The following is a 26,684-nucleotide window of genomic DNA, read 5'->3' as shown; positions in this document are numbered from 1 at the left end:
TACACACCATTCCATTTTTTATCCTCTTTTACTTTTACAAGAAATAGAGGAAGGAACGAATAGTTGATGTATAGTTCCAAAGTTCCAATATCCTATCGCAAAATAGGAATGTATACATGATGTATGTTTGACTCCATTTCAAAAATACATTATAATGCATTCTTTCTTTTGTCCTATATCGGCCTTTCTTTTTCAACTTTTTAAGTGAACTTTTTTGAACATTCTTTAAAAGTAGAACAAAAATATGGGCTCATATCAAGATTAACAATTCAAATTTACGGGATTCATATTTTAAGCCCAGTGAGGATAAGTCCCTTGTAAGTATAGATCTAGATTAATTTAGAATCTAAGAAATTACCAGAAAACTAATAAAGCGGAGAGGTTCTGTCACCCAAATGTATATTAATAATTAGACTCTTTTTTGTTTCTTGGCTATCGACGTCGTTGATGTTGTTGTTGGTTGTTGGTTGTTATTGTTGCTATTTCTACCGCCGTTGTTGATCTTATTGCCGTCGTTGTTGTGGTTGCTGCACTCTTAAAAATATTTTAACTTGAGTAAAAAGCTCACAACTCAACAAATTGAGTGAAAAATTACTCAAATTGAGTAAATAATACCCAACATTGAGCTCAAATTAAAAAATAATACCCTCAATGTTGAGTAGGCTACTATGAGCTCAATGTTGGGTATTATTTCCTCAATTTGAGTAATATTTCACTCAATTTGTTGAGTTGTGACCTTTTTACTCAAGTTGAGTAAAATAATTTTAAGAATGTGTTGCTGTTCTTGCTGTTGCTACTGCTGCTGCTGTTATTCAGTGTTGTTATTGCTGCTACTTCCTTTGTGTTACCAATGATGTCTATTATTATTACATATTATGTTGCTGGTGCTGCTGCCACTGGCACGATGCTGACTACATCACTCAGCCTGCATTAGTTCACCAAAGCTCAAGAGCAACCTTGTCTCGTAAAGAAACAATAAGGTAACCATAATTGATACAACACGAAATACATATTCACTTAGCAATTATTTAAGTTGAAAATCTGATATGCACGTATCGTCTCGTCGAGTCGTAGTCAGCCAGCCAAAACAGGCATCATTGCAGTCAGTCACTCGTCTCTTGCACGTAAGTCTTAGGCTTTTCACTGAGCCTATACTGTATGTATAAATCTGACACGACCCCTAGGCATGACATCGAGTTTTCTCAAACATAAAAAGATATATCTTTTGACTATCCAAGCTAGTACATAAAACCAATAAATATGCATAGGGATCTATGGCAATACAATATCCAAATCCATATACTTTGAAATATGCAATTTCAATTTCCTAATTTTATAGCATAATACATGGACGGATTTATGCTAGGAATCCTGAGTAGAGTTTTTCAATCAAGCATGTTCTAATAAAATTAGAAGCATCCTAATCGACATAAGCTCCGTTCGATGTGGGGAGATTTTCCATTTTTATTTTGAAAATAAATGATGGATGAACGAGTCGTGGTCCCTTTTGGCTTTTTTTTATTCAATGTTGGGCGGGCGGGGTTTTATAAAGTCAGTTGAATATAACACGTCGATCGTCAAATAAGTAGTGAGTAATTATTAGGTGAGCTTTATACAGTGTAAATGGGCCTTCTCTCTTACAAGACGGTCTGATGATTGTGATCTATGTGTATGTCAGCATTCAATGACAGTGTGTTACATGCACCGATGCTATATGATACATCGCTCAAGTCATGGACCATTTGCAAGGGCTTTAGTACCAATAGTGCCATCTGTGCCTGCAAAACGTTTGGGTTGTCTGCGATGCCACAATTTTGATAAACGTGTGGATTAATGCGAGTCTATTGGATGAAGACCCAATGCAGAGATAGAAATGAGCAAACCAAACCTTCTCGATTTTGAAGGCACAGTTCAAGTTCATGTAAGACTCAGACGTAGAAAATAAAAAGCGTTATTGGTTCAGAGATGCAGACGGTATACTTAATTATTTTGGCAAGGTAAATTTATATTGTATTCACCATAAATCAGTGCCATCGTAAATTGAGTACATGAAAGTTTGGATTTCATGGATAAATTATGACATCGAGATAGTAATTGAAATCATACCCAATAGGCCCTATCATATTGTAAACAAAATTAAATATCCAATAACACAAAATGTTCCTGCTTTCTATTGATAACGTTTTGCTTTATCAGTTAGTAATCTTGTTGTGTGCTATCAGCAGTAGACACCCAAAAATGTACATTAAGAATATTTCTTCAAATGAGCATTTTAAATAAAATTTTAATGAAGCGAAATCTGAATTAAAAATTGGTATAGCTTTATAATTGAAGCAATTAACAAAGCCATGTACTGCAAGTCGACTGCAGTCTGCCCTATTTATGTTGTATGTGCACGTGTATTATTGCTATCTTCAGTAGATAGCACAATTGCTACACAGCCGTAGAGTGCACGGTTAATTAGCCGCTTGATCGCACACAAGACTAAATACAACTTGTCACGTCAAACTGTTTCATTCATAAAACATAGCATATAATTTCTCATCTCTCCATCTTTTTACATGCTATACGAATCGTTGACATGTATTTACTGCTAGGCTAAGTGTGTGTCTCGCCTTTATTTAAGTTAATCTGATTTTGTACTTTATAGCAACATTTTGTTTCTTTACATTGGCTCAAAATTCTTCTTAAGCAAGAAAATTGAAAACTTGTATAATATCCGCGTTTCACTAAGTGAAATTTTGCTATATATAATAGTGAATCATGAAGGTAAGAGATGTATTCGATGGAATCCCATCATGCATCGCAAATGTCGTCGGAACAGACTCCATTTTACAGGCTCCAAAATAATTATTTGCCAACCAATTCAGCATTTTCCAAACATCGGGGGACGAAAAGTTGTCGAAGCTGTACCACTTCATTCCATTTGCCCCTCATGTGATGTATGATTTTTAACAGTTTACACTTGACAGAAATCATTGTTAGGGCTTAAAGAAAGATAAAGACAATTGGAGAGTATGCCTGTCGTTAAAAAGCATCATATTGTATTATGTCGGGACACCTTCAACCTAAGCTAAAGATTTAAACCATTCCTCAAAGCTATAATTTGATCGCTTTGCCCGATCTATTTGCTCCACATGCAAGTCATCATTAAAGTTAATATTGAGCTGTTTCGAATCAAACTTGTTGCAATGCATTATGGGATGGTATATTAATCGTTGGAGGTGCCAAATACCGGTTTCTATCCCTAGGGACTGGTCAATTATACGTATCACACAGGTTTATGTACGTCGAACGTGCCTCTGACAGAAAACGAATCTTGTCTTAACAATAGAATTGTTGATTATTTTTGCTGTTTCTACTCCCTCTGTGTAAATGAACAGGTTTTTAGAACTAAAAATCGTGCAGACAAAATAATTGTTTAACATCATAACATGTTAGTTTCTTTAATGTATGTAGAAGCTAATCAAACCGGACAATCTGAGTTCAAGCGCTAACAGAACTCCTTGATAGCAGAATGGAACAGAGTGACGTAACCATAATGGGACGGAGGTGCGTAGACATGGTAGAAGTATGGAAGGCGGGTAGCTTCAAAAGACGCCTAAAATAATACGCCTAACCTTGGACGTCCAAGATGCAATCTTAGAAAGATTTTAAACTAAAAATATAGAGGAAAGTCCCAAACGAGCTGATGTCTGTGGCAAACGGTCCGATTTCGCTCCTGAATGATGTTTTCCTCTTGTACAAAACGCTGGTTACGGCACTATTGAAGATTAATTCATGAGCACGTTATTTATTTAAGATGAGGATCATGGAAGTTAGCAGACGCTATAGTTGTACACATAATCACGGTGGACCAAAAACTGATATCATTATCATTTCCATGATCTAACAAACCATTCATTAGAATTCTGGTGCAGTACATTTGCCTTACTTTAATTAAATAAGATCATCGCAACCCTGGTTTGATATTCTAATATGCTGAACAAGAGAGGGCATTACTGGCCGAGAAAATTGAAATCAGCCCAATAAGCCCAATCCCAATTCTAACTTCCGGTTTTTTTAGAGCAGTTTTGGGACACTTTGACCTCTGACATATCGGGGAAATTGTTCTAATTATTATTCATTCATTTATCATTGTTATAATGTTATTCATTAACAATATTTTTAAGAACGAATTGATGGAATATTCATATTTTTTAAACAATTTTTATTCTAGTAAAACATTTTAAATAATATTTTGTACTCACAAAAAAATCCCACAATTTTCCCGATAGGTCAGAGGGCAAAGTGTCCCAAAACATGGGTTTATTAAAGACATAACTGGTGCAACCAGAAGTCCATCGCCTTATCCATCTATAGAAGATAATGGTCGAGTTGGCTTAAATGAACGCGATAAATGCCACCTAATTAAGGGACTAACAATATCCAGGGGTAAAACTACAAACTGGAATAGCTTTTACTGTCGTGCCACTGCCACCTTTCACATGTTTAGCGAACTCAAGGCATGAGACTTTTGCGATCAATGGCAAGAACTCTAGTTGTCGTGTAAACATTGCAGGACATGTAGTAATAGCTAGCAATTGACTCGTCATCTTGGATTGAATTTCCTAACAAAACATGGACTTATGGAGAAGATTCCTTGAAATCCATCTCAATCAGGCGGCCGATAGGACGTTGTATTATAGTGTTTTTCTCGAAGAGCTGCTTCAAACAAGAGAACTTATTCTTAATTGATGCAATTCTTGCCATGGGGGCGAGCATAGGTATAGCTTTGTGATAAATACACAAACTGCGACGCTTAACAAGGGGTCTCTCTGTAACAGAACGTTGCGGGTCTTTTGGTGAAGTCGTTTAATTATCTTGAGGTACATAATGGGACCTTCTAAAGCATGTTTTGCCAGTGGTCTCAGAAACAAGTGTCCTTCCTCCTTCACGCCTGAAAAAGCTATATATTGACCCGAATGGTTTGCTTTAATCACTTCAAAATAAACTTTATTAAACTTTATGTAACAGAATAATGCTTATACGGTTAAACATGTTCTAAACTGTACAAACATACCTTTTATTCCATCGAACAAGCATTATTTTGTTCCAAAATTTACGTTTTTATAGCTATTTTTGACGTAAAAGAGCCGGTAACAAAACCGGTGATGCCAGCTCCGAAGTTTTCGCGTAGCACAAGCGCTTGATGTACGCTCGTTTTGACGGTAATTTACGCTAGCGTATCATGCATTTTCAAGCGCGTTTGACATCGTTTTACTGCGTGACGCAATTCGGCATTTACATTGTTTATTAAAAATGGCGAATTTCTCGAAAAACGTGATACATTTTACCCCGAAATTTCCCTCATTACTCAAAGCCCTGCCCGTTTTCACAATATTTTAGCTTCTTGGATATCATCGGAAACATAGATTAGTAATATTAGGTAGGTCACTGTATTTTTAAAGATTTTTTTAGATGATTTTACGATGAAAAAATTGACGTTTTAAGCTTCTTTTCAAAAATTGGTTTTAGCTTGTTAAAAACGGGTAAAAAATCGTTTTTAGCTTGTTGGATATTTTTGCTAAATAGTTTAAAGCTTGACTTCTTAGATGAAACTTTTAGTTTAAGCTTGTTAGAATATTAAACCTTGATGAAACAGTAATATTTTAGCCCTATATAGCGCGGGTGGATAGAACCAACGAAGAGCAATCTATGTTCAATTTCTATTGTTAAATTAAATTCGAAGAATTAAAGATATCTGTCTAATATTATATTACTTAACAAACAAAAAAGTTTTATTCCAGATTCCCATCCCTTTACGCAGTTCACTAACCTACGTAAGTGTGAAAGTCATGTGACCTCGTGTGCATGAGGGGATTATAATTCATACCCCAATACCAAAGGTCTGTTTTCTAAGCACACACTACTGAATGCTAGTTCTTGAACTTCGTCAAGGGAATTGCGACTTATGTGGGCTAATGGTGTTGCGACAAAGATAGATGAGTTTTGCCCGTGACTCTCTCGCCTATCAAGCGCGATCAATGCAGGCAAGATGGTTACATTGTAAACATAACATGCCCGGGCTGAGTGAATCAAATTATCACCTTGTATTAAATTACCTAGAAAAACATGCTATGATGGAAATAGAAAACTCGCCTAGAAGAGCTGATGGAATTAATGCTCTGCAAATCGTCACCTCCGATATAGATTGCAAGTTTAAAACTTTCAGTCGAAATGGAATAATAAAACATTTGACTGTCGTGAGACGTGTGATGATCAACGACTTCATTGTAAGATAGGAGATTGAAATGTTGAACTTTTTTCCAATAACGTCACATCATTAAAACAACACGAAGTCAATTGTTTCCTTTTACAGTATTGATTGTGCTTGCATGGTTGTAGATGGTTGGCTTGTTTGCTTCAATGTTTGAACAATTCTTCTTCGTTTTCTCCTCCTTCTTCTTCTTTTTCTTCATCTCCTCCTTCTTCTTATGCATCATTTTCTTCTTCTTACTTCTCCTTATTCTCCTTCTTCGTTCGTCTTCTTCTGCTTTTTCTTCTCCCATCCCCCTCCTCCTCCTCCTCCTCCTCCTTCTTCTTCTTCTTCTTCTTCTTCTTCTTCTTCTTCTTCTTCTTCTTCTTCTTCTTCTTCTTCTTCTTCTTCTTCTTCTTCTTCTTCTTCTTCTTCTTCTTCTTCTTCTTCTTCTTCTTCTTCTTCTTCTTCTTCTTCTTCTTCTTCTTCTTCTTCTTCTTCTTCTCATTATCTTTCTTCTCCTCCTTTCTCCTCCTCCCTTTTCCTCCTCCTCTCCTCCCTCCTCCTTCTCCTCGTCCTCCTCCGCCTTCTTCTTCTTCTCCTTCTTCTTCTTCCCCTCCTCCTCCTCCTTCTTCTCCTCCTCCTCCTCCTCCTCCTCTTCCCTTCTTCTGCTGCTACTTTTTCTCAATTCTTAATTTCAGGGCATCTCTGATGAGGAAAGAGCGGTTTGTAATGCGATGTCCTTGGAATTATTGTCACCTTTGATTGACTATCATGATCTAATCTCGATTCAAGTCCAGAACATAATTATTTTTGCTTTCTTTTATATTTTCTTTTTCAATTTAATTTATCTAGAACGTATTTGTAACCGTAAAACAATATCACCCGTTTTAACCCCTCAATTCAAGGCTAGTTGCAGCAATTTATAGCATTACACACGCTATCATTGCCATGTTCTCTCCACATGTAGCCTATTAGGTTGAAATAGTTGCGGTATTTTTAGACAATGATAGCTTACTTAACTTAGTCGGGACTTCTTCAGTGTAATCTTACCTAGTGTATATTTCAAATAAATGCAAGGATGTTGTGTGGGTGGCCAATGGATTATTAGTAACCCAAGCTGTAATTAGTATAAGATGCATCACATTATATTTTCTTTCTCCTTATTACTGGCCTTGTTACAAAATTGAAACTGATGTCCAAGCAACTTAAGTTACTGCAGTACAAAGAAGATCGCTTATATATCGTATTTTTCCTACTTACGTTTAGCTATTAATCTTGAGAAGCCCACAACTTGATCTGAAGGTATTTTGATATGATTTCAAACATTACTGTACAGGGTGTATCAAAATAAAGTAAACAGTTTGAACACTGCCACTAGATTCAAAAGTATGAGTTATTTGGTCAAAATACTTTAGGTGATAGCTTAATCAACATATTGTCCCCCCCAACTGTAAAATCACTGGCGTTGGCTATTTTGGTGGGCCGTGTAAAAATGCAGTTGTCTTGATCCATTTGAACTTCACTATTTATTACTTTTAGTTTCACCATTTTCTTTACAGTAATTATCAGAACGTTCGTGTGATTGATTTGAGTCACCAAGTGGAATGGCCTCTAAGATCTTCTGATCTTACACCTGTGGATTTCTTCTTGTGGCGCTATCTGAAATCAAAGGTTTTCATAAGTCCTCCTGCAGACCTTGATGAATTGCACAAGTTGACTTCCCCAGGCAGGACAGACCTCTCATAACAGATGTTGTGAATGCCATGTTGAGGAGAGCTGATATCTGTATATCAGAGGACTGATGGCCATCCCCCGGTGGCCATGTGGAAGACTAAGACTGTTATGGGGTGAGCTTTCATTGTGTGAAGACATAGAGCTTGGGCTAAATCTTTTTTGTCTTGCTCCATTTGAACTTGTTACTATTTATTACTTTTATTTTAACCCGAATGACTATACATGTTATACAGCGTTTTTCTATCTGTTTGGTTTAGTTTATCATGCAGGTGTACCGTGATTATCATCAATTGTTCCAGTGCACTTTTGCATTGTTTAGTTTTTTTTTTGGACCTTGTTGTTTTGTAAGTTTATACTTCTAAGGGCTTTTGAATTGGTAATCGAACTACCAGCTTATGTGCCTATATATTTGTTGTTTCAGGTTCCCTGCATTCTATATATCTATGTGTTACTTGTTTTCCCCATCATGATGGTATACCTTGTACCGTGCTCATTTTTGTATTACTGTATTTTTTTTATAGAAATGTCGTCAGTTTTAGCCTTTAAAATATATCAAATATTGCTTGCATCGGCTTGATTAGGTTAATTAATAAGAAAATAAGATGGGTTTGAGGTGATTTTCTAAATTATCTTAACAATCTCATTTTATAAAATCTACTGAACCATTGGTTATTCTGTTCTATTGCTTCTTACACCAAGTTTGGAGCGTGATGTCCTCCTCACTCGATATCACGCGTGGAGAAATAAAATGCCAATTCGTGCTGGTCAAATGCCATCGAGATGTCAGATAGTTTGTTCTTTTCACCAATTCCAACACTTGTCAGCTCCAAATTTAATCAACTTAATCAATTTCTCTTTTTTATGATTCAATATTATTTTATAAAGTGTAACTTGATGGATTCAAACCAATTAAACTGCCTGATGTGATAGAATGACATGTGATGTGATGATTGGCCACTGACTCATGTAACATCTTGGTCAACACAACTTATTTCTGCCTTTGCTCTTTTACTTCACTCTTTGGTTTGAAATTTTGTTTTTAAATTTCTAATATTTTGTTTCAATGAAATGCCATTTTTGCATGCCAATTATAATTTTGAATGTTTAGGGCCCGGGTTTAGGGGCGATTACTGAATACGAATCCTAATGACACCAAGAAACACCTTGAAAATAAGGTTTCTGGGTGGAAAAGAATATATACAAGTATAATGTAGGTTACGTTTTGACCATTGTCCTCTTAACAAGTGACAAGAGAGTCAAAAGTCATGAAGGTTAAAGGACACTCCTACGAGATAGAGCTATTTAACAGTCGAACCTCTTTAAATGGTGTTTGTGTGTGATGATGTGAAGGGATGGGTGGGTGGGTGGGATATATTGGGTCGATGGATGGGTGGAAAGGATAGGTGTGGTGCGGGTGGAGGTGGTGGTGTGGGGGTGTGGTGTGATTTATTTGTGTTGCATGTGGGATGGGCGAGTGTGTTTCTCCTCTGATCTGCATATGCTGTGTAATATTCTTTTAACACACCCTGAACATATTATTTAATTTCCCTAACTTAATGGACCTATTTCACTGTTGTTATTTATTTGTTTAAGCCTTTTTCGCGCTCTGTATCATCATAAAGTTGTCAATTCCTATCAATCGGTTATGCTATTTGTCATAAACAATTAATTCACTAGACTGGGAACCATTAGTCTACAATTCAATTAAAAGGTATGCTTATATTAACCCCCTCTGCACTGGAGATCGAGAAAGACAAACTATTTAAAAAATGTCAATTATTAAGCTTTATTACACACGATTATTTTACACATTTTGTGGCCATGTTTTCAATATGAAAATGCATTTAGATGAGTCCAAACAGACCTAGTATTAGTTCCGCAGTTCTCAGATAATTGTGAACTTTTTTGTGTTGAAGCCATTAGCAGCATTGTCAAGAACAATAATGACGTGTTAAGAATATCTTGAAAAGCGTTTATAATAGAAAATTATGGATTTCATATCAATTATGTTTATACGCAGCTTCGGTGAGTGTAAAAGGCCAAGGCCAATATTACCTACAAGTCAAAATCATCTTCATTCTCTACAAACAACTTTGAAAATAAGTTGATGATGTAGATATAATTAATTTTGATATATTTCATATACACAGCAAAGGTGCCTAGTAATTAATGTCGGACAATATGTCTCTTGAAAGACGCTTTTTGTTTTTTAATCATAAAACGTGTTTAATATCCTTTGGCTCGACTTTGAGAACCTTACCGTCTGTTCTGAAAATGACGGTAGATTTTATTGAAATGAGCGCGAAAACGAACTAACTGAAAGCAATTGAGGTAAAAGCCCCAACCGTTAGTCTCATTTCCGGTCGTTAATGCCACCTGATACAGGGCCGTAGAGGTGGCAACTAGTGAGACATTATTATTTTTTAAGGTGGTAAGTTGTAATGTGGTGATGGGGGAATTTTGCAGTGGAAAAAAGTTGAAAGGAAGTCTCCCGACAGCCCAGATAGGCTGGTACTCGTCAGCGTTTGAAAGATACTTGAATATTTCTGTTGTAGGCTTATGACGTCTTATGCACTGGCTTATACAATTCAATTTGGATGGCTGATTCGATCGAGCTTTGAGCACACAAGTTAAATAACACCAAATAGCTGATTTAAAGCCTTTTGGGCATAGTTTAGCTAATTTATTGCTTTTTGTAGGGCCTACAATTTTGCTTGTAAAGTTGGATTATTGCTCATGAAAGAAAGTTATGTTGCATTTCCTGCTGCTATCTTCAGTAGATAGCAACTCTAAATTACAAAGTGTACAATTCACCCACTTGACACTTTATATTGCTTTTTGTCATTCTTCCTCTTTTGTTCTTTCCTTTCTTTCTCGCTTTATTCTTGTTTTTTCTGTATTTTTTTAGTTAACTGTTCTTGTTCTTGTTATTTTTGATCTTATTCTTCCTTTTGTTGTTGCTTTTGTTCTTCCTCTTCATCCTTTTGCTTTGCTTTCCTTCGTCTTCGTTTCTCTATTCCTCTCATTTTCCTTCTCTTTTCTTTATAACCCTTTCTAATTCTTGGTTCATCAATGCACACAAATCAAAGCAAACTATGTCCATGCAACCACATTACAAAACTTGGAGCATTTATGCTACCGGGAATCTTTTCGTCAACCCTATACGGGATTCGCTCTCGTCACTTGACTGTCTCGGCATTTTCCTATCCACAGTTATCAATTGGCGTCGTCGCACAACTCACAAAAGCTATTAGCAGAAGCAAACATGTTATTGTCAGTGATTTGATTGAAAATTGGCTTAAGTGAATACTGGGGATAAGGTTATCTTGGGTGTCTTGCCTATGTGTGAAACGCAGCTTGTCACTTTGTCAGATTCAATTAAGAGAGATGAGAGAAGTAAGAGTCGGTGGAGCACACCTGATGTACACTACTCAGTGTTGGTTCCTTCCGACACTAATAGCTAGTCACAATCTACGCATGGCTTTAAAAGCCTAGCGACTCTGAGCTAGAGCGCGGTATGAATACAGGGTGAAACATACTTCAACTATACAATTCACTGATAGTAGGTATATGCTGAGATTTAAACAAGTTTCGTTTAAGTAGTGTATATGGAAGCAACTCAAAATGGCCAAGAAGTCATGGATATGATAACTTTTGGGTTTAAGAACCATTTATAACGTGAAGTTCGCTGCTATCTTCAGTAGATAGCAAACGTTGTAGTAAGTAAGTTGCAATCTCTGTTAATCTTCGCGGTTTATTTTCCTCCCAGATATGTAAACTGAGTTGTTTACATAATTTTCAATGATATAAAGCTTGTATATTACCGACAAGACATGAAAAACCTCAGTTAAATGAGCCAAAAACTCTAACCAATAAAAGCTAAATAATATTCTCAAGGGATGTACAATGGATGCTTAGCTCTGTCCATACCTTAGTTATAACCTTTTGTTATTATTCATATTTTATTGCAATTTAACAGGTTGAAATTCTTTTCCGCTGTATTCTCCATAAAATATATATATTCAACAATGTACCAGTACTTTACACTTTTAATGTGGATGAGACTGACTTGCAACATTGCGTAATTAATTTTCATTTTGTTTTACACCTCTATCACAAATTTAAAATTCTTGCTTCACTTATACGATGATGCATTCAAGTGCTTGTCACTGCTTGATTAACTGTACATTTATTTCACACCTTTTGAAATAATAGACCATTAAGGCATAAACTATCTAAGCGCCAATCGTTCAATAATTAATGCTATCTACGGTAGATAGTGCTATTTAACACTGCATAATCAATAACGCGAAGCATAACTTTGGTAAGACATTTATCTATCTGCATAATCTGCATAACTTGGATGAGCAGTCACATTGGCATGATCACATTGGGGTTTCGTTCGAACTTGAACTTGAAATAAATAGTTTTTCAACAAATTTATTCGAATTAATTAGGAACTTCATAATAATTGAATATCTGATATTATAGCATGCTGTATTTCATTTACTGTTGAAGGTTAAAACTAGAATCATGATGATGATCGTCTCATCATCATCATGAAAATCATGATGATGAACATCATCATGATCATCATCGCGTGAGAATCATCATGACAATCATCATGATAATCATTATGGACCATCATGATCATTATCATGTCATTCTCTGAATATCTCTATTTGTTATAACACATATTATACTTTGATTTTACGCGATTAAAAAATAAATCTGAAAGAACTAGGATTAGGGAACAATTGCTCTTTGAATTTAAATCTTAATCATTAGCTTTTATCCACTAAAACAAGTGATTGCGCCCTAATCACGGTCTTTTACGATTTATTTGGGATACTGAGAGTAGATATTCTAATAAATCAACACGTTCATATTAGAAATAATTATGTTGAATTTAGGGTAATTCTTTTTTATCACCCTGAGTTTTTATTTTGCGCTTAACTCGTCATCACGGCGGTGGGTTCGTCAGAGCGAGCATACAGCCGCATAATACGGTTGACTGATTCGTCTTCATTGCCTGGATCTCTCGGGCGGTATCTCGCACAAGAGTGTCAGAGGCTTTCCGCTTTAAACCGTAGTAGACGTTTGATTACATCTCTTATAGACAAGCTCTATTCAAGCAACTTGTAATTCATTGTGGTTGGGGATATTCCCATTGGAAAATTGAAACAGGAATTTAGATTTCACATAATCAAATTCAAGAAGCCAATATAATTAACCATTTGCATTGGCTTGATTTTTAATAATTCGTATCATCAATCTCTAATATGGGTTGGACGTGTTAGGTTCTTTTAGGTAGATGATAATCACAGGAGCAAAGTATTACACGTAACGTTGTGTCATGCGTTTATCCATTCTCTTAAACAATGGTTATGTAAAGGCCACTCTATGTAAGAAAACCCCATACGTGCTGATACCAAGCGGTTGTTAGTGTGCAAACGAGTTATAATGAATGGTATACCTGGTAAAGGAAAGCGCACTTTATTAATTGGGGTAATCAAGCTTAAGACCTTTATCGTGAACATAACAGCATACTGTAAACATGCCGGTCTACTGCCATTTGGTCTAATACCATTTCGTCTAATTCCCGTTAAGTCTATATTCAATTGGTCTATTACCAGAAAGGCTAATTGCCACTTAGTCTAATAATCATATAGTCTAATGTCCATTTAGTCTAATATTGTTTGGTCTAATAACCAGTATGTCTACTAACCATATAGTCTAATAACCATTTGGTCTAATATTTCTTTAATAACCATTTGGTCTAATACCCATTTGGTCTAATAACCGTTAGGTCTAATACTCGTTTGGTCTAATAACCAGTTAGTCTAATACCATTTCGTCTATTTATTAATAAACTAAATGATTGTAAGACTAAATGGTTTGTAGACCAAATGAGTATTAGACCAAATGGTTATTAGACCTATTGATTATAGACCAAATGGGTATTAGACTAAATGGTTGTTAGACTAAATGGTTTTAGACATATTGGTTATTAGACTAAATGGTTATCGGACCAAATGGTTATTGGACCAAATGGTTAAAGGACCAAACGATTATTGGACGTAGTGGATATAGACTTAATGGGTTTAGACGAAATGGATGTAGACGAAATGGATATTAGACCAAATGGTATTAGACCAAATGGCAAATCCCCAACATGCCCAGGTATTCGCGGTAGTGATTTTAAGGTGAAGTTCCTCAGATCATGTGTTTGTATTTTTCTTCATATTTTTAACTTTCTTAGGAGTGTCCAAAAAGTAATTTTGATTTAAAAACAGCAACAAATAAACCACCATTTACCCTTTTATTTTTAATGTTAAGCTTAACAGTATATTTATTTTCTAATAAATATCTTTTTCGATTTTGATATTATTTCGGTATTAACATCTTCTTGTCAAATGTAACGAAATGCAGCTCTAACAATTGTACTTCAAATTCAGACTGCAATTTTCCAAGTTTGATTATGATCACTTAAGGGGGTACTACACCCCTGACCAATTTTGTGCCTATTTTTGCATTTTTCTCAAAAATTATAGCGCATTAGTGACAAGTAAGATATGTATATTATAAGGGCAAGGACTACAACCACTGCACTGAAAATTCAGCAACTCAAGGCAAGTAGTTATTGATTTATTGATCAAATATTGGTTTTCCCTCATTTTTGACTGTAACTCCACAACTGCTGTCTGTGCTGAAATAAAAATTTCCAGTGCAGTAGTTGTAGTCCTTGCCCCCATAATATACATATCTTACTTGTCACCAATGCTCTATAATTTGTGAGAAAAATGCAAAAATAGGCACAAAATTGGGCAGGGGTGTAGTACCCCTTTAAAATAACTATAATAGGACTCACAATATAGACAACTGACAACACACAAATGATACTTTGGTATATCATACAATAAATTCACTTTAATTTTCACATCATAAGACTTAGACACATGCATTATTATAAAAAAATAAATTATAAACACATTCTAATCAATGGAACTTAAATCTCTTTAGTTACAAACGTATTATCTAAAAATTAACCGTAGTACATTCAAATCACTTGGCTAAATGAAATAAGTGGATTCTTTCTATAGGGCCTATATCATTATTCAGAACATGTTGGTTGAGTCTACACACTGATATCTATTTACTAAACAGATTGACAAATATTGAAAAACATTTTGTATCTATTTGGGGAAGTTTGAAAGACTTAATTAATAAGTATAGTTTTCTTTAAGATATATTTTCTTCATTGTCTGTGCATCTGTTTCCCTGTCACCAGCCTACAGAGGGAGGGAGGACAATAACTACACTCACACGATTTTCAAGTGAATCAAAGGAACGTAACACAAGTTCACTTTGGCCAAAAACAAAACCTTTCCGTTTTCCCACCAACTTTCTGGTATAACTTAAGTAATCGAGAATGATATAATATAGCAGTCAAAAACTTGACTTGACAGAGTGTGACATTTCCACAATATGTAAGAATTATAGAGTGCAATTAACACCATAAAAGAGACGAGGCAGGAGAATTAGTTAAGGGAATAAAGATACAGAGGCCGTGCATCCATCTATCACACTAATAATTGAAACTTTACGACTGACCACAAGTTAAATGACACCGTCCAATAGTCAGTGGTCAATTTGTGAGTTTTACCAAGGGATTGTGACAAAGTCTCAGGTTCAAGTTAATGTTACAGAGTGGTAGATGAGGGAATACAAGCTGGATATAGGCAATATCCTGTCACAATATTACAACATGTCGAATGTATAGACTACAATAGTCACTTTTTCTATTTACATTTAATATGAATTGATTCAGTTATCAATTGGTTATTTCTATACACAACAAATCCAAGTGACATTTTATCTTTGAAAGCTACAATCAATCGATCGATCAATCAATCAATCAATCAATCAATCAATCAATCAATCAATCAATCAATTAATCAATCAATCAATCAATCAACCAATTGATCGATCGACAATCAACCAATCAATCAATTGACCGATCGGCAAGCAATCAATCAATCAATCAATCAATTGATCGATCGATCGATCAACAATCAATCAATTGATCGATCGGCAATCAATCAATCAACTCGATCAGCTTCGGTACTTAACATGTCAATCTTTTAACCAAATTGTGATATGCATTTACAATGATCCTGATCAAAATAAAACAAACAAAATAGTTATGGAATTCATTGTCTGCATCCCATTCACTTGAGTACCGGTAAATTAAGGGCGGTATTTTCACTCTTTTCATGATTTTGGTATAAAAATTTGTTTGTTTTTGCTTGGTATGCAACGATGTAAAAAAAGACATTTGCTAGGGACTTTTAGGTGTAGCAGACATTAATTAAACCTGGACAAGGGCTTGGAAGATGAGATGACGTAAAGTTTTTCATCCAACATTTGGACCATGCAGTCACTTTGGTCAACATTTTGGTCAACTTACACATCTAAATTACTGGCCATCTTGTTTTGTAAGTTTTTATAACTACATATTTTCACAATATGTCGACAAAACGTTCGACTTTAATTGTTCAAGTATTATGGTATGTAAAGAACGATGATTCATTGACATGACTTTCTCATTTACACGTGTATAGTTCTAGCTTATATAGCATGTCATGTTGATGCAACCTTTTTAGGTGATTCAGGTGCATCGCTGTGCCTATGTAATGCCTCTTTATGTGCCTCAGCTTTCTTTCTTAAAACCTCCACACTCAAAGTTTTTCTATCTTCAAAAATGTCTTTTGAATTTACCCCAAACGGTGAGTGTCCAGCTGCCGCAGCTGCTGCAGCAGCCGCATTCACAGGTTGCACAAGATTGTCAACAAGAAATCCCATTGGTTGCAACATTCTGTAGCCCCCCTGGTAACGAGTTCCAGCTAAGGGGACCAAGAGCGAAGGGTGATGGAAATCCGGCCGCAGCAGCGGCTGCAAATGGACTTGGGAATAAACCCATGGCAGTACGGCCATCGGCGGCTTTTGGACGAGATAGTAGACAATCTATGCTGAAAGGGCTTCTGAAATCTGACGTGGAATCACATTTCCCCATAGTTACTTTAATTGGAAGTCCAGCCGAATCTTTTGGCATATGTGACGTCATACAAGTACTAGGTAAAGGTACAGAAGTACATTTTGGAAGCGGTTGACCTGCTGCTGAATTAGGTCTACTGCAAGAATTACTAGTTTCAGATGGTGAACTAAGTTCCAAATCGGTCATATTGACGGAGTCCATTTCGTCTAATTCTTTACGATCACCTCCACATTCGCTCGGTGATTTCTTGGTTTGTTGTCGGAGGAGGGCGCGTTCTGCCTTTTCTCTTTGCTTTAGCTTTTTCTTTTCAACTCTTGATTTTTCCCTCCTTTCAATTTCATCAGGCGGTATGGGATCTCCACTACATGTCGTCAAATGAGCATTATGCGCCGGTCTTCCAGGACCCTTCTTAGTGTTTTCACGCTTGCGCCACTTTGCACGTCGATTTTGGAACCATACCTGCAGAAACGACAAGAAGAAAAAAGAAGATTCAATATTAATTGTCAAACCTCAAATTATTAATAAGATTAACAAGAAGGTGATATGAATTTATTCCGGTCACTTAGTTGAGTTATCAGTATGACAACAAGTCAAAACCATCTCACAATCATTAAATTTTATTAGAAGATTTATAACGCGTTAACACGCTTAAGGTGATTAAATAAAAGGAAACGTATATTAAACATGATTGAAAATTTTCTTCACACCGCCTGTATCTTTAGTCTATTTTTATTCATTTTCAACGAATTTGAAAAAATCAAACATCGTTAAATGTCTCTATTACTCCCAAATGATTTAGTAAATAAGCTCTTGTCGTGTTTAAAATGCCACACGAATTGTGAACAAATGAGGGATATGCTCAATGATCTTTGGCTTCTGAAGAATATTATTTCAGATATAGTCTAATCATGTAATACCTTTACCTACGAATACAATATACGAGAAAATAAGGTCCCATTACCAGCATATCAACTAGGCTAAAAGGCGATCAATCCGTTTGCGACAAGTATGCGACAAGTATTATACACATAACTTTAAATTACGACGAACTGTCAAATATCAAAATATCATAAACTTTTTCCATCCATATTTAAGAATACACTTAATTTTTATTCTAGGCCATGGGTGAAATGGTCTGAGGTCATAATATGCAAACATTCATTGCATTTGTCAGAGGGGACCCGGCATCGAACGATATTATATTAAATATCATCCACACCATTCTTCACGATTTGTAAAATTGACCATTTCGCTTGCGTCTCCATTTAGTCTGAAATCCCGATAGCTATAAACGTCTAGAAGCAATATATCAAAGTATCAAGGGGCATTGGACAACACAAGGGCCCTTCAGAAGTCCTTTAACACACTTTATCCTTCTTATAAGGAAATGGAGCCATGTCCAAAGTATCCCGAATGAGAAGACTGTTATCGAACTGGAGGCTCTAATGTGTGTTAAATTACGTGAGATGAAACAAAAAGTTCAGCACGATACAAACAAGGTATTTGCACCTGAATTGCAATTAACTCATATCATTGTAATTTACCGGTGTAGAGTGAGTAAAAAAATCACTTGTCGGTGAAATGGGCCACTTACTATCTGTATCGATTATCTGATCACTTTTGTTTAACGCTAATGCATTTCAAGTTTGACTGTTGTGTCGCGCTGAATAATAAATTACCAGACAAGCGCCGTGAATTTCAATGAAAGAAACACGCATGACATTTTCAATGTTTGACGGATCAAACTTGTTGCTTCATTCTTCTCCTTTTCCTTTATTTCTTCTTTTGTGATTGCAAATGTGATTTTCAAAATCAAATTAAAATTATGTTTAAAACAAAATTACAAAAGATGTTTTAATTATCCCAGAATATTGTGAACCGTATATTTGGTTTATTGTTAAAATCCAAATTTAAAATCAAACCTCCTTTCTTGTTTGATCTAGTTCAAACAAGCCTTACCAGTTGCATATCATACATTCTATAAATCAGTGCTATAAAGGTTGAGTAATTTTATTATAAAATAAAAATGAATCGATAACTGTCAAATATAAATACGCACTAGCTATTCAATTGGATTTAATTTAAACAAGACCCATTTCATATCCAAACACAGCATGTAACCATCTATAGTTCTTGTAGGAACACTTTATTTTCGTTGACCAATCAGGCACACTTAGCAGCTTTCTTGACACAATGCTTACCAAGCGTATAGAACTTAGCAGCATGGGAGCAACTAATTGCGCAAATATATTCCCACAAAAGCGGGTGTCAACAAAGATTTTTTTATCTCAATTTTATTCTCTCTTTACTTATGAAGTCCATGTTTTAACATGTTTGGTGTCAAAAAGAGAAGGAATTAAAATATGTATATCACATCTTATTGGAATAATTACTTATCGATGCCATTTTTTTCTGTCTCCATCATGCCAATTCTGTATTGCTTTTTCAATACCTAGTATCATTACAAATATGGCAGATTTTGTTCGGCTTTCAACAACTCACATGTTGATGACAAAAAGACTGGATATGATGTTGAACAATGTCACGTTATAGCTTGATATTTATTAACATAGCGATATTGTCAACATATGAAAATTGACTTTTCGCAATGACAAAGACATGCCCAATCTGCGCGCTGCAGTCAGAGGCTTCGTTCCAGTACACATTCACTCCTCACTCAAATGAACTCAAACAAAACGGCAAACTAACTGCACATACCCCAGACACACGGGTGATATTAATGAGCAGTCACAGAACAACACTGCAAGACAATTATTGTGTGTGCGGTCAGTGTGTGGGCCGGGTGTGTGGTGGGTGTAGTGCTATCATCAGAAGATAGCAAAGACGTTTTAAGCGTCATGCATTATTAGTGTTATCTTCAGTAGATAGCAAATTATAAGCTGATCGCTCTCGCTCGTCCCTGTTGCACTACCGCAGTAATTATATGTGATAAGTACAATATTGCTATCATCAGAAGATAGTAAAGACTTTTTAAGCGCCATGCATTATAAGTGCTATCTTCAGTAGATAGCAAAATATAAGTTGATCGCCCTCGCTCGTACCTGTTGCACCACTGCAGTAATTGTGTGTGATAAGTAACAATGCTACCTTCTGTAGAGTGGCCGGTGGGGTAGGGTGGTTTTTGTGGAGTGTGTTTGGGGTGGTGGGGGTGTGTGTAGCTATGTTGAGTTGTGAGAGTGCGCACATGATTTACGTTATCTTTGGTAGATAGGGAGAGGAAATAGAAACAAGCAGAAATTCCTCGGGATGTAATTTACGACACCTTTGACTCACATAAGTTAAACGTCTTATTAAAAAAAATAAAAGTGATGAAATCATACAAAGCAAAAAAAGTTTATATATTACAAATTCTTACTCAAACATTAACATGATAAACTCAAATAAGTTTGTGGTTAATAAATGAATCTGTGGCTATATTATGAATTTAATAACACAGCATGGTGTAATAGGATACAATTATTTACGTTTGATATGTATGAAAACCTCAGCAGGTATCAAAAACACATTGATGTATAGGGTCGATTTTACAATTCCCATTTACCCGCCACCTACCGACTTGCTCCGAGATCTTTTGACTTGTTTGGATGTAATGTATCGATCTATTAATCAACATTTACACCGTGGAAAATCAGGAGTAATGTCTCTACTTCCTTGATTAAATTACGTTCATTGTCCAATTACCTAGCGAAATTTGAAGACACTTAGAACGACATAAAAGAGCTTATAATGTTACACATGTCGCCGTGATTCAATAAGGGCTCGCGGGAAGCTCGACAAAACTTTCCCTACGGCGGCTAGAAAATTATTGGATACAACGATTTGCTGATGATTGTGTAAATAAAAGAGACAAGCGGACGTCTCAAGATATGACCATGCGGCGCGAACCTATCTTTTTCCCAATGATGATTTTGCGTGACAGAAATTCAAAACGACTTCACATCTTTTCGTTATCTTTTTTTCTTCTCTTATCTTCGCCGGGATATAGTCTTATTGATTTTGCTCTGCTCCGAGGGTCTAATTGACTTTCCTTGGTGACTTCTTCAAATCGCGCTTCAAATAGATGATTGAAAAAATGTGAAATGTACTGGCTTAGGTTTTTCCCTTCTGCTTGTAAGTGTGCCTCGATGCTAGGGTATAAACTGCAATACGTGGAGGAACGTGCTGACGAGAGTTGGCCGCCCCGCGTGTGTTTGCCGGGAATCTTGTTTGCTTCTGACATACGACACCGACTATTTACCGTATACTTAGAGCATTAATATCTATCAGCGATCGTCTGGGCGGAAAAGATGCAACTAATTCTACTGACGAAGACAGCCCATTAAATTCTGAGTTAAATCGCGGACAAACCATGTTTGTTAGTATAGATGGGCATGTAAGCGTAAAGAACAAACCTGTTGTACCGGCAATTATTGAATAAGATGAGTGAAATCGGATCAAATAAGTGATGGAAAGTAATTCAATTTGGTGGTTTACTTTAAGCAGAGGCAAAAGTGAACGAGAAGAGCCTAAAGAAAGAAAGAAGGGAAAGAGAAATAAAGAAATACAGAAAGAAAGAAAGAAAGACAGACAGACAGACAAACAGACAGACAGACAGACAGACAGACAGGCAGGCAGAAAGAAAGAAAGAAAGAAAGAAAGAAAGAAAGAAAGAAAGAAAGAAAGAAAGAAAGAAAGGAAGGAAGACAGAAAGAAAGAAAGGAAGAAAGAAAGAAAGAAAGAAAGAAAGAAAGAAAGAAAGAAAGAAAGAAAGAAAGAAAGAAAGAAAGAAAAAAAGACAGTAAGAAAGAGAGGAAGAAAGAAAGAAAGGAAGACAGTAAGAAAGAAAGGAAGAAAGAAAGAAAGAAAGAAAGAAAGAAAGAAAGAAAGAAAGAAAGAAAGAAAGAAAGAAAGAAAGCAAGCAAGCAAGCAAGCAAGCAAGCAAGCAAGCAAGCAAGCAAGCAAGCAAGCAAGCAAGCAAAGAAAGAAAGAAAGAAAGAAAGAAAGAAAGAAAGAAAGAAAGAAAGAAAGAAAGAAAGAAAGAAAGAAAGAAAGAAAGAAAGAAAGAAAGAAAGAAAGAAAGAAAGAAAGAAAGAAAGAAAGAAAGAAAGAAAGAAAGAAAGAAAGAAAGAAAGAAAGAAAGAAAGAAAGAAAACGAAAGAAATATCTGTTTAAGGTTAGATATATTATAGAGTCACGCTATTTTGGTCACTTTTTTAGATTCTGGATGTAACTAAATAAGGCTAGGGTAAACTATAGATTTAATATTCTGAGTGTCTTTCAAACAATGTAGGTCTCAACTACTTGTGCAATTCTATAAACATGTTTAGATTCAATTAAGAAAAAAAAAGAAAAGAAATAGATTATTATCTCCATTATTTTCACAGCTCTATAGAGAAGTCATTGCCCTCCGTCCCATAGACATCCTCCAGGCGTGCCGGATTTATGTAAACCTTCAAGATTTATTGAAAAATGTTTTGCATCAAGGTTCATCAAATACTTTCAAGTTTCAAAGCATTTAGTGATGAGGTCGAACATAATTCCCCAATTATTACAAATGTACCAATAAGGAAATCAAAATAACTGTCATTGTCTAATCACATATATCAATGGACTACTTCAACTTATTGTATCAACACAAGGCTAAGAAGGCTTTCAAAACACACTAGAGGTGTGAAATTGGTGTGAAGATGTATGATTTTCTTTTGATGACGGTTAAATGGATCGAACGAAAGCTCTTGGAGGAGAGGGGAATGACTTCCTTCAAGGATACAATCAGACTTGACTTATTAAGGATAAAATGTTGCTGGTCTCCTTGGATACATTTTGCATGTCTAGTTTAATAGAATTAAGTATAGGTAGATTACTGTTCTTGAAAAGATTATGTTTTGACACCAACAAAGAGAGAAATTATAAAAAGAAATTATTAAAAGAAACGGACCCTTCCGTAACATTAAGAAAATATGCCAGCGTCAAACAATTATTTATAGAAAATATTAATCACACAACACATTCCAGATTGCTCCCACTTAAGAAACTGGTCCCACCAACTCGACAAACTATTCCTTAAATTGATTTATACACCTCTAAAATAACTTATTTTGGTTTACACATGGTTTCGAAGGTATAAACTACCCCCTTGACTGTTTTATTACTTTTCATCAGCATAACGTGGAAGACAAAGACTAAGGGGTGGATTGGTAAACCACATCGGCGGTGTTTATGCGTGTTTGGTAAACGGTGTATGCCATGCATATTATTATTCATCGGCTTGTTTGACCTCTCACTTAACTTCACGTTGTCCATTTGTCAGTTTCTGACTTTGTTTAAGGCTTTTGATAGAATTGAGTACCACTTAAGGAAGTAATACGGTGTAATGGTGTGTAAGGACGTGACAAAGATCATAATATCTCAAAAGATATCGTGATACCGCAAAAATGATTTCAAACAACGGAAAAAGGACCCCTAGTGCAATATGCTCAGGAAATTTCTTTCTTTCATTACACTCAGAAAGTGAGTGTCTTTCCTCACGATACCAAATCTTGCAGTCGCATATTCTTTTAAGTTGATTTGGAAGAACTTTGAAAAAAAAACCCAATCTGTGCATTACACTTAACACCCAATCGTAGCAGTAGAGTGTTAAGTTGGTCAAATCCACATATCAAAACTTACTGATTTAAGCAAATAAATTAGAAGCGACATTAAATATTGTGTTATCAGTTACAGATATGGGATTAATATAATTTACTCCGTAATTGCATCCAAACTTGACACATGATGCGGCATTCATTGGTCGTTGGCGTGTGACGCATTTCAGCAGTGGTTATGTTAACTCTACGGTATGATTACATTAACGGCTTACTGTTAACGGAACAAGACCAATCGCATCTGCCGTTTGCTTAACTAATAACATCAGCGATGCGTAGCTTTTAAAACACGGTAAACTTTTAATTGACTAGACAAGACTGCATGCTTGCATATTACCGTGCGGGCAAACAATTCATCAGACCACCGCGGACAAGGGAATATATATAAGCATACATATAGACATATATCGGAAACATTTCAATTTAACACTTTGTGGTGACGTAATCTAACGCTAAAGAATTGTGCAAACTGACTAACAAAAGCCTATTCTGAAATATTTTCACAATTTAAATTAGCTATCACTTTGCAGATTTTGAAAAGACAACATTTATATTGACTTTTTGACTGTATAACAAGTTTGATATGTGTTGTGAGTTAATGCGTGTGCAATGGTCGGTAGCAAGAGCGGTATAATGTGTAATTTCGAAATTAAAAAGCTAATTGTATCCCTTATTGACAATATCGAAAATTGAAACTACTTTATTTAATATAGGTTTAAAGCCGAGTTTACACAGCTAAAGCAGTCCTTTTAGTGTTACAAAGATGCGTTTACAGTTGTATATCGGTAGCCTTATGTAAACCTAGTGGAATCCATTAACGTGTCAAACTTTGTATATAACACGTCTTGCTTCTAATGGTTATATTATCATGATTATTATGTAAAACGCGTGAAACCGTTTAGTATCAAGCTTAATGCGAACAACAGGTAAGCAAAACGATTAGAAGAACACTGAGATATTAATTGATGAGATGATGATGATGATAATTGAGGAGGAGGAGGAGGAGGAGGAGGAGGAGGAGGAGGAGGAGGAGGAAGAAGAGGAAGAGGAGGAGGAGGAGGAGGAGGAGAGGAAGAGGAGGAGGAGAAGGAGGAGAGGAGGAGGGAGGAGGAGGAGGAGGAGGAGGAGGAGGAGGAGAAGTAGGAGGAGGAGGAGGAGGAGGAGGAGGAGGAGGAGGAGGAGGAGGGGAGGAGGAGGAGTAGAAGGAGGAGGAGGAGAGGAGGAGAGGAGGAGGAGGAGAGGAGGAGGAGGAGTAGAAGTAGTAGGAGTAGGAGGAGAGGAGGAGGAGGAGAAGAGAAGGAGGAGGAGGATCAAAAGAAGGAGAAGCAAGAGCAGCAGAACCAGTTTGGAGGAAGAGGAGAAGAAAAAGGAGGAGGAGGTTTGTGATCACAACATGAAGATGTTATAGAATAGATGTGGAAGAGAAAAGGGCTTGAAGAGATTTTGAGCAAGATGAAGAGAACTAAGATCTGACTCTGAGTACATGAAAAAGACGGATCAGAAACTGAACAGGAATGAGGAAGGGAATAAGGAACATTATGAAGAAATGAAAATGGAAAAATGGAAACGTTTATGAAGTGAATACCTGCCCATTCCATATTGTTTAACATAATAACGGCAATAACGAGTGTGATAAATTCCAGTTTACCCAAAATGAGAAAGTTGAAATTCATCACCTATTCAAGTTCAACGGGACTCGTATATGCCTTGAAATCATTGAAGGTTTAGTTAAAAAGTTGATTAATTGTATCAAATTGTTCATCTCCCACGTGCCATCAAACAGCAAGGTCTTCCTATCACTTGTCATGTCAAATAATCGGCAGAGTTTTGATTTAAGCACGGCAAACACCCAAATTCATATTACCGTCGGGAGACATTAAAATTTCCATTTCAAATCATCTCATCTCATTGTTCACAAATTCGTGAGGTGAATAACGGACTAATCAGAGCCACTAGCAAACTTGGGGTGAAAAGTCAAATAATCATGAGAAAATTGAAGTGAAATATAATATTGTAATAGGGCCTAAGGATAATTAACTTTGAAGAAGGCGACGGGTAGGTTTTGTGTAAACGCATGTATATTTGATCGCGTTATTGCTATTTTCTTTTTCATAGAGGCTGCCGTGATTGTTAGATTCAATACCCGCATCCTCCTCATAAGACCGGGACTGAATTCATTCAGTGCGCGGCAAGGCTGGTAACATTTGCCCGCCAAATCAAAATGAACAGATTGTTATGCGATGTCGTTACACCTAATTAAAACAGCCCCGTCAGGAAATTGGACTAGTACAAGTCACATAAAACCCAATTTGGCTTCAAATTGCTACAATTTGAGGCTTTATTTGACGAATTGTGATATTAACAGTTCGCTCTTTATTCTATGGTAACGCGATGGGCGCACGCACAACAAAGACTAAGTGAAAACCGATACGACGTACATGTCTCCACTACTTCTAACATATCTTGCAATTCACTGTGTTGCCATGGCAATTATAAGGTAACACTTGAAAAAACTCAAAAGACTTTTCACTGTAATATTGCGTATACTTTCATTCAAGAAAAATGATTTGGGAAGTACAATTTACATGGTTTTTAATCTACTATTATTCGAAATCTTTCATTTTAAACCACTGGAGCCTTTTCTTATGATGTCTTTGGCGGAACTTATTTAGAATGTAATTACTATTTGAGTGATAACTTATTCTTTTCCGATAGAAATAGATTTCAAGAGCAAAAGTGATTAATTTTGTGACTTTTGTCATGATGAGAAAACTACAGCGGCGGGTCACTTTTATTGAGGAGATTGAGGTACTGCGCCGGTGGTTTCAGTCTTTCATTCTGGTTGGGTGCACAACAGGTATATGTATAAGCACGGTAAGAAGAACGATTAAGAGTCAGTCAGTTTAATTACGTATTTCCGTGTGACACAATTTGGCGTGACAACATTATATCATAAACGCATTAAGGCGGTATTGATATCTGGAATTAGAACGAACCATTCGGAACC

At 36.0% G+C, this 26,684-nt stretch overlaps 1 protein-coding gene across 1 annotated transcript in view; it reads right to left on the bottom strand.

Annotated features, from left to right (window-relative positions):
• Nucleotides 1-15,955: 15,955 nt before the first annotated feature.
• Nucleotides 15,956-26,684, bottom strand: part of LOC140156752 (uncharacterized) — a 40,100-nt gene continuing 29,371 nt past the window's right edge. Inside the window, 2 exon segments of the mRNA XM_072179713.1 lie at nucleotides 15,956-16,828; nucleotides 16,830-17,492. Of these exon segments, the coding sequence (XP_072035814.1) occupies nucleotides 16,619-16,828; nucleotides 16,830-17,492 (873 nt within the window). The 3' untranslated portion in view covers nucleotides 15,956-16,618.

The sequence above is a fragment of the Amphiura filiformis genome, chromosome 1 (assembly GCF_039555335.1).
Source record: "Amphiura filiformis chromosome 1, Afil_fr2py, whole genome shotgun sequence".
Lineage (NCBI taxonomy): Eukaryota > Metazoa > Echinodermata > Ophiuroidea > Amphilepidida > Amphiuridae > Amphiura > Amphiura filiformis.
The sequence above is the reverse complement of the archived record's forward strand: the minus strand, read 5'-3'. Positions and strand labels throughout refer to the sequence as shown.